General features: G+C 35.3%; 2 protein-coding genes across 3 annotated transcripts in view; both read right to left on the bottom strand.

Moving 5' to 3' along the window:
• Positions 1-13,186, bottom strand: part of LOC127432784 (14-3-3 protein gamma-like) — a 678,408-nt gene that overhangs the window by 208,823 nt on the left and 456,399 nt on the right. The window lies entirely within an intron of this gene.
• sftpba (surfactant protein Ba) lies at positions 1,747-11,815 on the bottom strand. Of its 2 annotated transcripts, none has more exons than XM_051684180.1 (12): positions 11,649-11,815; positions 11,136-11,200; positions 10,134-10,208; positions 9,449-9,571; positions 5,924-6,037; positions 5,751-5,831; positions 5,477-5,660; positions 4,073-4,215; positions 3,894-3,974; positions 3,253-3,363; positions 2,676-2,739; positions 1,747-2,360 (listed from the first exon to the last, which is right to left on the bottom strand). In XM_051684180.1, exons 1-11 carry the CDS (start codon positions 11,692-11,694, stop codon positions 2,704-2,706), a joined length of 1,059 nt encoding a protein of 352 aa, XP_051540140.1. In that variant the 5' UTR covers positions 11,695-11,815; the 3' UTR covers positions 1,747-2,360; positions 2,676-2,703. The 2 variants fall into 2 exon arrangements, with proteins under 2 accessions (XP_051540140.1, XP_051540141.1); XM_051684181.1 differs by having other exon boundaries at positions 4,073-4,212.

The raw sequence follows: 13,186 nt of genomic DNA, 5'->3' as shown, positions 1-13,186 counted from the left end.
TATCTTACAGCATAGTGCACAGTATATACTGTATACTGTCGCTGTTTTTAAAAACTGTATGTGAAGTATGCAACGATAAACATTTCAGACAATGAAATTCTACATTGTTACAGGTTTAATTCAGCAACTGGATTCCAGTTATTGCAGAAGTATGATTATTAAGTATTTTCATAAAATGTCAACCATTGGCAGTCAAGAGAAAAATGGGGGTGTTAAGGCATTTGAACCAGACAGTAATCTATATAATTATACCGTATAATCAAACCAAAAGTATCTTCAAGGCAAGTTTCACTTAATATAAAAAAAAAAAAAATAGACTGTAAATGCCGGCAATAGGATATTATCCACAGTATACATACTATACTGCAGAAATAGAGAATACTAGCTATTGTCAACATTCGAGAGGAAATGTCTAGCTAATACGGATCTTGAAAACATAAAATGGTGTATTAAGTTGTGATAAACCTTTTGTGCAATTATGGAATAATTAGCCATGAGTGGACTAATGACGTAAAGACATTCCTTAAGATGTTGGAATACTTGAAACATTAATCAGAGATTATGCAAATCTCGATATTCACTGCAGTGGAAACCTCAAACCACAAAGCCAACATCACACTTCAAGGCAGAACCTTCCAGATTCAGTCATGTCACATCTTGCATTTCTAGACATGATGTGTTATGTTATTAAAACAATGTATTTAATTTTATGGATGAAAACATTTTCATTAGGAAAATGTCTTTTCTCCTGGTTGTATGCCATACTGGGGTGCTCATACTGTGAACAGTCAATGTTTTGAAACGTAGTGTTACATGAGTCAAAATTACAGATTAAATCTTGAATCAGATCAAATACCAGGAGAGAGGTTCAGGGTGTCAACAAAGTCACATAGAGTAATTGTGCAAAACTGTGATTTTACATGGAGAGTTTTAAGAGAGAATATTCTCTGAGCACCTGTTCAAAAGATACCTATTTATTCTAAAAGACAAAACTAGGGTACTTTAGAAAGGTCCTCATCAGTGACCCCATCATTCACACTCACTGTGGTTTTGGACAGGATGGAGTGATCTCTTGCTGAGGGCAAAATTCCACACCGAACAGTGGGTGATGAAACTTACAGTTCACACGCACATGAAAAGAACAATTCAGTAACCCAGAACCTCCCCACATACACCACATTTCTTCAAATAATGTAAATATGCAGTCAATAATAATAATAATAATTATACTGAAACATTAAGGGAATGTGTTTAAGTGATAAAAGTGGGAGGAAGTACTGTATATGCTGACAATACTATAAAACCTGATTTGTTTTGTTAAATCAATAGATGTTTGTTTGTGCACAAAGCAGATATTTTAAGAGATGTTAAAGCAATTTCGAAGAGCTAAAGGTCAATATGGATCCACTGCAATTGATCGCAACAGGATTTCCACATCTACAGTAATCTATGAGTATATGTTGGGCATTATTATAAAATACTGGAATGCTGCAAATGAATGTTTTCCACATTCAAATTTAAGAAGCAATAGGAAATACATACTAAACCTAGAGCTAACCATTTAGCTCATTTGCAGTTCTGCCATGGGCTAAGCTGAGGCAGTGTTAAGCATCATGAGCTAAACATATCCTGTAGGATAACTGACCATGAAAATCAAAGTTTAGGCCAAAATACAGTAAAGTTATTGTTAAATCCATGACAAATAAATATGGGATGTTCTTTAAACAGTGGAAGCTTTCTGAGTCATTCTGTAATTGTAATTTATTTTCCTTTATTTATTGATGACACTGGTAGATAATACCAAATGTAATACCAATAACTAGCAACTATGATCATTTGACAGAAACTGGTTAACATGCAAAATATTTGTACAATATAAAGGGTATGAACTTCTAAAACAAAAATGTGCCATTTTAATTTTAAAATGCAAATTATCATCTATATAAATTTGTCATCCCTCTCAAAGTAATGCTTTATTCATATTCTAGATAATATTAAGAGTGAACAGTGACTTTGAATTGACCTCTTTATCAGTCTTATAGTGGCTTGCACAATGCTGCAAATTATCGTAAGATCAGTGATGCTGCATGAGCAATAGTTTGAACTTTTTGTTAAAATAACATGGTTTTATAACGGGTCTGTTCTATTTTATCTTGTTTGCTGAAGCTATTATCCTTGAAAAGCAAATATAACTCAGAAAATTCAGGGAAAAGAGGAAAACTTTGGGGGAAAATTCAATAGTCCAAAGGGTCAAGAGTCTTTAATATACAAACTTGATACACAAGTTGCTACAGCATGCAGAGAGGCCGTTGAATCTTGAAATAACACCTGTTTGGAAGCTTTCACCTTTGACTGTACCACTGAAAAAACAACAACATTATTTCAACACTCGAAAACTGGTCAATACGATGATGTGTACTGGGTATGTAAGTTCAAATGTTCATGTTGAAAAAAAAAACCTCACATATATTTAATATTGATAAGGCACACTAAACATATATGGGTTATGATAATAAAAGGAGTCGCTATCTGTGTAGATAAAGTTTGTAAAACTAGAATAAGCTGAATGAAATTATGTAAAGAAAAGAGCAGTCTAAGAAACCATGCTTAGTACATAACAGGATAATTCATTTAGTCACAAATGTTTAACATTTGGCAAACAGGTTCAAACTTACCATTAATATGGATGGCAGAAAAATCGATTCATCCCCACACATTCATCTGACAGAAGGAAACTGCCTGTAAGAGTTAATACAATTCAATAAAAAACAATCTGGTTCATAATTTACTCAAACTATATGTTGTTCCATTCTGGAATGCAAAAGGAGACACCATAAAAGTATCATAAAAGCAGTCCATAGGACTTGTGCACCATATTAAAGGTTTTCTAATGCCATACGTTAGCTTTGTGTGAAGAACAGGCTTCAATTTAAACCATTATTCACTGATAATCTCGCCTTCTGCCATAGCGAATCTCATTCATGTTTGTGCACAATCAAATATGGTGCCTCTAGACACATTTGTACCATGTTTGACACCAAGTACATTAACAATTCATTTTTTATGTCCCAAAGCCATATTGCTTTTATATGGACATAATATGGGCTCAAAAGTCATATGGGCTGCTATTATAATACTTTTATGGAGTTTTTTCAGAATTTTTTTCAGAATTTCCCCATTCATTTTAAAGCAGAAAATGTATATTTGCTAAGAGCATTCAACTTATATATATATATATATCTGGGCACTCACCCCACACTCTAGAGCAGTCTGGAGATCCTTACAGCGGTAGTTTGGGCTGAAACTGCAGGGGTCACCTGCCATGACCAGCTCCTTCTCTGGAGCAACACACAGATTGGCCCTCTAAAAGGTCCAGAAAACAGGAAAATAACTGATTTAAACATTTCTACCTCAAACTATGAATTATATTAGCTTAATATAACTAACAAGAAATTCGATTGGAATTGAATGCAATGTTGCATACTTAAATTATCAATACAATAGAGCCATCAGATGGAGGCTGCCTACAGATGTAACTGTCTACTAAGGGAAGCATCACTTACTATTGTTCATACTAAGGGTTAGGAATACAAACATTTACAATACCTTAAATCTTTTTTTAAGCAAGTTAAAAAAAAAAAAAGGCTATATCCTGGGAATCCAAGCTATATCTAGGAACCAGAATATCATAGAGACTTGGAGTGGATTTTTAAGAAAGTAGCCACCTAGTAACCACCCATAACACCCTAGCAACTGCATAGCAACACACTAAACACCACTCTGAATGCCTTCATAGCAATGTTCTGGCAACCACCCACAATCCATTTGCATTGTGTTGGTGAGTATTGCATGGGCAAGCACCACTTACATTTTCTTCAAAATCATGTTTATACCTTGCATATGTCCAGTGCCTCCTTTTCTTTGCCCAGAAACATGCTGAGCTGGTTCCCATGACGCTGTGTGTAGATCTCGCACTAGATGAGAAGTACACATTATAACAACTTTACAAACAAAGGTCACCAAAGAGTCAATAATTGAAGAGAGCAGGTTCATGTCAAGGGAGCAGGTTTACCTTTGGGATGGCAGTGGGATGCAGCTGGCAGACAGAGTCAACGAAGGAGGCTGTCTGGCTCTCGGTGGCATTGGAGCCCAGGTGCATACGCGTGAGAATGGCCAGCGTAAGACAAGAATCACAATCAGAAAGCACACGCTCTGCTGTTAGAAAGACAGAGGAATGAATAAACATCTTTGGATGGAATGTAAAGAAAGGTTACAACATTTTTAATAATTTGTTACACAAGTAACAAATTATTACTTAAAGGTGCACTCAGTAATTTTTTGTTTATGTTGCACTGGCCAATATGGCTGTCATATTGACCTTATACTGACACCTGAATGCAGCATCATGCAAAAGCAATTGTTTCTGGTTGCAGAGGCCATTGTAGAAGGGTAAAAGATGTAATGCAATTTTATTTATGTTTCCCTCTGGATCTATTAAGCTAATCAAAAACAAATGTTTGGGGGCTCGGTGTAACTATCCGGAGACAGTAATACAAAAAAATCGCAATAAAAACGTAAGAAAAGAAATGTTGGCATAAGTAGTTTGGAATAATCTTTTTTATTATTATGAAAAAAATAAAGCAGTGAAGCATTTTTGTTATAAAATATGATTCATATTTGAAGAAAAAAAAATCTGTCTACAAAATCAAAGTCAGGTGTTAGTAGCCATTCTGTTGTCATGTGACAAAAAACACAAAAAAACAAAAAAACAAAAAAAAAAACAGAGACGACCCATTTAGATTCTCATGATTGTGTGTAATGTTTTTTTATTCTATTTTTTTTTTTTTTTTTTTTATCGGATATTTGACATTTTTATGAAAAGGCACATTTTGTTCAGGTCAGATGGAGTAACCCCAAGAAAACTCTTTGACTCTTTTTTTTTTTTTTTTTTTTTTTAAATTAATGAATAATGAAGGTGTGTACACTCGCGTGTATTCAAGATGCAAGAAAGCATTTTTATACTTTTTACTTTATGGTTAGAACACAACATTATTTTGTAGAAAATGTAAATATAAATGCAAAAATGTGTGAAACCAACATGGACACAAATATTTTCAACAAACATGACGTGTTTTTAACTAGAGTTTTAAAAGATTTATAATTTTTATAACCACAGACAACTTCTCGGACCACATTTGTCAATGACCTAGAGATGTGCTATTTGCAGTGAGCCATGATTAATTCAATCTGTGAGCTAAAATGTACGATAATAGAATAAATAGGGGCTATCAAGATAAAAAAAGTAATATTTGGCTGGTCATGTGGTTTTTTTAGGCTACTGATATTTTCATCTCATGTGAGTTTACATGATTTTAAACATGTTTTTCAAAAGTACTTTAGGAGGTAAAACTAATAATGAAGGAAAATTACAGAGTGCACCTTTAAGTACAAAATGAGCTAAAGACTGAACTCTAACCTTTGAAAGGCATTTCTAGTATTTCACAAAAACGCAGAAGATTGCATATAAAGTTTGGAGAGCTGCTGTTCAGTAACATGTCAATCAACAATTGTACATATTTTTCAACTATAGTATTGCACTGTGACTGAACCAGAGTCGGAAACTCAGTGCACAAACTCTCCAGCAGGGCAGTTATGACACTCTGTAGGGTACAAAAACACAAAACAATGGCAATCAGTATTAGTTACATTTGGATTTGTATGTACTGTATGTGTAATGTTCTGAGTATCACCTGAGCCTTCTCTTTGGGAAACAGATACTCTACTGTTCTCACAATGTATGTGCAGACTGAACACTGAACAGACACCTCGAGCTGTGTTGAGAGAGGAGAAAATCTCGGTCATCTTTGCAGAACCCACAACGTGCCAAACCTCAAACATCTAAATCATTTTCTTTCAATGTAACCTTCATAGTTGGCACAGATACAGTTTTGTAGATGTGGTTCAGCAACAGTTCTCTCATCATGCCATTGTCACGACCTCCACACAATCCAAGATAAGTACAGATTTCCTCTGGTTTCTGCAGTGAAATAATGTGTCAATGAAGGCAGATGGGTTTAGCAATGTAATATACACAACCAGTTTCTTTGCTGGAAAGACAACAAAGATTCTGAAACATTTCAGGTTTGGGATGAATGTCACTAACATTTGAATGTTTTAGGAATTTAATATATATTCCCAGATAGCACACGTATGTCTCCAGAAGAGCTTTTCATCTGAAAGCATCACAATCTTATTAACATCTGCTAAACATCTTAAAATGATTAGATTTACAAACATTCTATATCATAAATGTGTCAATAACATCTGCTGAATGTCTTATTGACATCTGAGGAGAAACGTCTTATATACGTATTACAGATAAGCAAGCAAACAACCTAAAAACAATACGACTTCCAGATGTAAACATACAAAAAGGCGTCTGGGTGATGAACGTGCACTATCAGGGTTGTTTGTGGACTGTATGCACAATTCTAGTTTAGTGCACACAGTTCTACATGGATCAATGCACGTTACACAGCAGTTAGTTCCGGTCCTCAAATCTGAATGGACTTGGACGCTTCACTTTTTGAATCACTATGCTTGTCTGTGTTCACGGTGTTCCAAATAGTGATGGGATTTTGATTCATCATTGGGCTGCGTTTCCCAAAAGCATCGTAAGCTAAGCAGATTGTAGAAACCATTGGTGCCAATGGTCTCTTCGTTGGGAAACGCAGCCCATGTTGGTTTAATTCATTTATTATTCACTCAGTGACAGTTTCTGGAGATTAGGCTACATCTTAATGTCCAGCAGGTGGCGACAACAAATGAGCCTCTTATGGACCTTAATCAGAGTAGCGCCACTCCTCACAGCCTTGTTTTCATTCCTGTCAAAAATCAAATATGGCGCTACTGTGAATAAGATTTATTGAGAATGCATAGGTCTGGTCCAGGATCCTGAATGGTCAATACAGCAATATAATCAGCCATAATCATCACCATATCAATGCACAGCACTCATTGTTTATGAGGAGCTGTGTAGGCCATAATAACTGAAAAGCCTTCTTACAAATGCTTTTAAGCACAATTTTAAAAAAAAGATGGCAACCTCAAGATTGCATACTCCCGGAACCCTGCAGTAGCCGAGAAGATGCCACTGAAATGAATGGGAATGCTAATGGAAAGCTTTCTCCAGTTATTTTAGAGCTCCTTGGTGTGGCACACATGTCGGTTCCAAGAAACCTTGGGCTTTTTCCAAATGGCATTTTTGTGCCCTTGAATGGCACTTCGGGAAGGGGGCGCCACTCGAAGGGCCGTTCCAATCAAAAGTATGAAAGTAATTTTTTTTTCACAAAGGGCCCTTTTCACAAGACTTTTGTGAAGGGTACATTGAAACTGTAATGTCGGGGGCCTGGGTAGCTCAGCGAGTATTGACGCTGACTACCACTCCTGGAGTCGCGAGATGGAATCCAGGGCATGCTGAGTGACTCCAGCCAGGTCTTCTAAGCAATCAAATTGGCCTGCTTGCTAGGGAGGGTAGAGTCACATGGGGTAACCTCCTCGTGGTTGCAATTAGGGGTTCTCACTCTCAGTGGGGCGTGTGGTAAATTGTGCGTGCATCGCGGAGAGTAGCATGAACTTCCACATGCTGTGAGTCTCCGTGGCGTCATGCACAGTGAGCCACATGATAAGATGCGCGGATTGACTGTCTCGGGAAATCGGAGGCAACTGAGACTTGTCCTCCGCCACCAGGACTGAGGTGAGTAACCGTGCCACCATGAGGACCTACTAAGGAGTGGGAATTGGGCATTCCAAATTGGGAGAAAAGGGGATAAAAATAAATAAATAAATAACTGTCATGCCATGCTGCTCTCAGAGTGCCCACAACAAGAGCTCTGTCCTTCATAGTGAGTAAAGCATAGGGATGATCTCTTTCGATTGGATTCCTTCGATTTGATTCGCCCCTTAATTAACTCTCTGAAGTTATCAATCATTTAAATAACATTTTAAAGTTGCCGAGATCAATACCGTCACTTGTTTCAAGTTTGAATCGGGCATCAAACTCGAGCAGTACTTCTACCTAAAACATGAGGAATCATCTGCTTAATTACCAGCTTCATATTGACCCTACATGTTCCACTTTTACACACACACACACACACACACACACACACACACACTTATATTTTAATATAAGTATTTGTCTTTTATAATATAACCTTTTAGGTACACATGGAATATAACAACTAAACAAAAATAATAAAATAAGCTAAATAAAATAATCATTTAACCAATCATTCAACAATGACAACAGATATACTGTAGGTTCAGAGCCCTTCAGAAACAATCTTTTACTGAAAAGAGATGTACTATAATGTAATTAAATAACTGAGATTCAAATCTTTCTTGGAAAAAACTTATTTTATCAGAAAACTCAGCAACTTTTAAATGGCTGTCACTGGAGAAAAATTATCTTTGCCTTCATGGTTGTAGTTCCAGCATCTACCAGCAGGGGCTGACAAACAGGGACCTGCTAACCAGCCAATTCCTGACCACCTGTGGCACACACATTCCAAATTCAAAAAGAAGTGGGGGGCAGCTTCCTTTTCCAGTGAAAAACGTTCTAATCAACTACTGAAATCGTCTCTCATCAACCTGTGAAACTGGTTCTTACATATCTTATTGACAGATGATTTGAGGCATGTTACAATATATTCTTAACATCACTATCGTATTATAGTAGTTAATGCAAGATATTTTCATATGTCTGAAAGGAATTTCAGTGATGATTGAGAGACAGTTTCCTAAGTGTTTAAGAAGAGTTGAAGCAATGATTGTAAGACACTTTAAGCTACAAATGAGTAAATTTAGTTTAGGTAATAAGTCTACAGAATCTGTTTTAAATATGAATATCTTAATTTTACTAGTGTTTATAAGAAGCTTTTTAATAATAAACATGAATGAATTTCACTAACATTTGTATTACTGTATTAATATCACAAGTGTAAGAAAGAGGCTTTTCAACAATTATGGCCTACCCGGTTCCTCATACACAGCACCTCACATTTTGGATGCCACCTTTATTTAACACTCCTTTTCAAAAGAAAAAAGAGCAGAAATCTACAATGAAAGTTAATGGGGACCAATCCGTAAATGTTAAAATACTCACTGTTTCAGAAGTATTTTAACAATGCTTGTTAACACGATTTAACATAATACAATCCCTTACTAACCTTTTATGTGTAAAGGTATAGCCAAGTCAAGCTTGAAATTAAGTTTTGTGTTAATCAACATTATCCCACAAATGCTGTCGATTGAGCTCAGCTTGTATTGAACCTGAATTATTCCTTTAAAGTAATAAAAGTGATAACACCCTTTAGTTATTCACAATAAAGCACAGTCTCCGGAACCCTATTGCTTAATTATAACTATGAAGGTGTGAATTATGTACCAGCATGTTGGTAAGAAAGCTGATGGCCAGAGGAAGGGTCTTTTCCACCTCATCATGGCAGATTTTGGTGGCTTGTGCAGGCAGTTTATCACACAGATGCTCAAGAGTGGTAGTTAGTTTGGCCTGAAAAGGGCAGATGAAAAATTGCATTGACTTGCTACTCTGATTAAGAGGATAAAATGTAAAGCTTAGACACTGCATACAAATCAAAATGTAAGTAAGGAAGATAACCTCAGGACAAAAAAACATTAAAGTAGGTTTTATATAGGATCTTTAGACCAAGAAAGAAAGTGGGAAATTGAAAACATCTCAAGTTCATCAGGTAGAAAAAGTGTAAAAGAGAAAAAAGTGACCACACCACACCAGCCCACAGAAGGTTCAAATGTAAGCAATCCACTTCTGCTTTTTACTTCAACTTCCTTGTTTCTTTGAAATTGTTCTTTAAATCATGCAGCACATCATGCAAATCTGAGATACGAGAAGCTGCAGTCATGTACAGAGACTTTTCCTCCTCAAAATATTTTAAGAATGATTATCAATTCACTAATAAACCCTGTCATTCAGTGCACTGTTAAATCTATTTCTCCTAGACAAATGTAAAACACCATATCTCAGACATAAGCTAAGGGGACTAACAATTATTCACTATAAATCATCTGTCTGCATATGTGTGCTCTGGTTCTACCTGAAAGTCTTCTTTGGACATTAGATCCTTCAGGAGCTCAAAAATCTGAGTGCAGTCCTGACACATGTCACCTCTCTACAGAGAGAACCACAAAATATTCATTATTCAATTAATCAGTAAAATATCAAAACATCCTTAAAGCAAGATACATTTACTTGAGAAGGTAAATTGTGTAATATAAAACGACTTTATAATGTATAATACAGTGAGGTTAATACCTCACTGACTTTGTTAGATTTATGCTTTAAACAAGAAAAATAAAAAACAAATACAAATAATGTATTTTTAAATCTTAAGATATATTCTCTGAAAATAAGTCTTAATATCGTATGCAATTTAGCATAAATGTATCTTGTGTAAATGTATCTAGTTTAAAAAATATATATTTTTACTGGAGAAAAAAAAACATAATATATAATATACATAATATATTTATTTTTTGTGCAGTGCTTGACTGATGAAAAACATAGCTGACCACCTTGTAAACATACAAGGCCCAGCCTCCATTGTTTCATTAAAGGAATGTAATATTTGCCTTCTGATCTGATCCAAAAATACTGACAAGGCTGCAGCAAAAATGAGAAGTGAGATCTTTGGTACTCTTAAAAGTTTGTGACTTGTGTATTTCAGGTGCAGTGTACAATGTGTTTCAAAGTGTTTGAGGAAATGAAAATGATAACTTCTATATTTCTTTTATCAATCAACAGCATCTTGGAAACTAAGCTATGACTTTTTAAAGAATTAAATATGATATATATGTGGCAGGGGAGTCTGTAAATTAGTATTCTGGATTTTTACAACTTATCAAGGATGCTTAAGTATTAGCATTTAGCTCAGCCAGTGGTTGAGTTCATTTCAAAAGAAATGAGGAGTTCCAGACAAACGTGAAAGGAAAACCAGCAATGTGTATGAAATGTAGACTTTCAGGAACAAGTTACCTCTCATTTCACACACATGTACGTGACAACAGAAACGATAGCATTTAACAATCCAAAAACTCACCATAATGTCATCCTCACCCATCAGGACATTCGTCATTCTTCCAGGATCAATAGATCTCGCTTTGACTGATAACAAAAAAATCAGTATGACTTGATTTGAACTTGACATGTTCATTGAAAACTTCTAGTGAACTGTCATTGAGCATATGAGTTTTGCTTTTCTTTTGTGCACAAAGTGTCATAGAATTGCATGTATATGTACAGTAGCCAAAAACTGATTATGATATACTTCTGAGAAATGTGTTTAGATTCAAACTATATTTGTTAGATATTTGGCAAATTGTTAGATTCAAACTATTTGAAGTCTGTTTTAAGTGATTACAGGTCTAATTTATTTTTATATTTTTAATTTGCAGCATGTTGATACACAGTACAAATAATACCTGGTGATATGTCTTGTCACGCTACATGTATATATTTTAATCTTCAATCTTTTTAAAAACTGGTACACGCATTCAGCTGCAGATAATGAAAGAACACATTATTAGTTTCACAATTGTAGCATCTCAGATACCTGAACCTAGAAGGACAAAGGAGATCACAAGTTTGATGGCCGTCATGTCTTCGGTCCCCTCAGGTTAAAGAGCAAATGTAAAGTCAAATTTGGCCCTGTTTATAGTGATGGAAATGTTCAGCTCAAAGAGGAACTACCCTTTATATATCTGCATATAAAAAAACATGTGACGCCCCAAAAGCACAACCCGACTGTGATAATCATAGACCCTTCACTTCTCTGTGCTTTAGCACAAAAGCTTTTTCTTTTTTCCTTAATCACACTATTTAAGAAATGACATGTAAAGCCAATATTTGTGGCAAGCATCACTATTATTATTGTTCACACTTAGGGTTGATCTGGCGGATGATGAAACAAGAAAAAAAAAAATAATAAATTCCAATAGATATTGAGGGAGGGACCCGAGCCATATATAGAAACCAGAATATCATGTGGCCTTTTTGGACCAGTATTCGATTGAACTGAATAATCTCCCAAATGAAATGTTCGACTGTACATTGCTTACATTATCACACAATGGGACATTCCAAGTCACTTAACTACCACATTGACCATCCTATTCGTTTTATACAACCTAAATTTTGGTATTGTATGACAATTTTAATACAGATACTATCTGCTAGCATTATTTGTTTTCATTTCTTGTCTACCTCACATCTTTTAAGATAAAAACATAAGGAAGTGATGCGACTTCCAAGCAATGCTTTGATTTTCTGACTTCACATTTGGTTTGACACAGAATTCTTAATCGTGAAGAATGTTATTTGATCTCTGGGGGAACATAAGGAAAGTCTTACTAGAATAATGATTTTGGAAGGTCATCTGCAAAGTGCCACCTAATGGATGTTACATGTGCTCATATGTGCTAAAAAAAAATAATAATTATAATAATAATAATTTGACCTCCCAGAACTCCCTAGCAACCACAAACCTAGATATAAACGGGGACCATATGCTGATATTGGATCTGAACGTTAGATCTGCACATAAGGAATTCTACAACACACAATACTGCCTTTCATCTGCTGGAATATGTTTATTCTGAGGGTGGATGGACCTAATCCTATTGAATACAAATGCAGGTGTTAATATTTGTTATAAACTATGGTCAGTTATTTCATGTTCAAACAGCAAATAGCACGTATTTGGTCCTGCTACACTAGCTATGACAGAAATTGTGCAATTGTTAGGTTGAAGACGTGTAATTGTATATTTATAGTGCATTGTTTTCATGTCTCAAAAGATACCTTTAAAAGCATCTACGTAAAGGAAAACAATACTGAACAATTAAATTATCTTCTGGTCTATGCAGGAATTTCCCCAAAGACAGTATTTTAGTGTAAACTTCCTTATACACTTCTTTACTGAATTAATCTTTAACATATGGCAGCAGACACAGAAGACAGACTCATAGATGTAATAAGTAAGGAACCCAAGAGGAGTTATATTTTAATCCAAAAAACATGAAAGAAGTCAAAAACATGAATACATGCATGAAACAGGAAACATGACTAGAAAACCAATTCAAACTAGACTTG

This window comes from Myxocyprinus asiaticus, chromosome 42 (genome assembly GCF_019703515.2).
Source record: "Myxocyprinus asiaticus isolate MX2 ecotype Aquarium Trade chromosome 42, UBuf_Myxa_2, whole genome shotgun sequence".
Taxonomy (NCBI): Eukaryota; Metazoa; Chordata; class Actinopteri; order Cypriniformes; family Catostomidae; genus Myxocyprinus; species Myxocyprinus asiaticus.
This window is presented reverse-complemented; position numbering and strand designations above follow the sequence as displayed.

Coding starts and splice junctions, on each gene's coding strand:
- sftpba (XM_051684180.1), bottom strand. CDS start 11,694: ATGACGGCCATCAAACTTGTGATCTCCTTTGTCCTTCTAGGTTCAG. Junction 9,572..10,133: donor TGTCCAAAGAAGACTTTCAG/GTAGAACCAGAG, acceptor TGCCCTTTTCAG/GCCAAACTAACTACCACTCT. Junction 5,832..5,923: donor TATCTGTGCCAACTATGAAG/GTTACATTGAAA, acceptor CTCTCAACACAG/CTCGAGGTGTCTGTTCAGTG.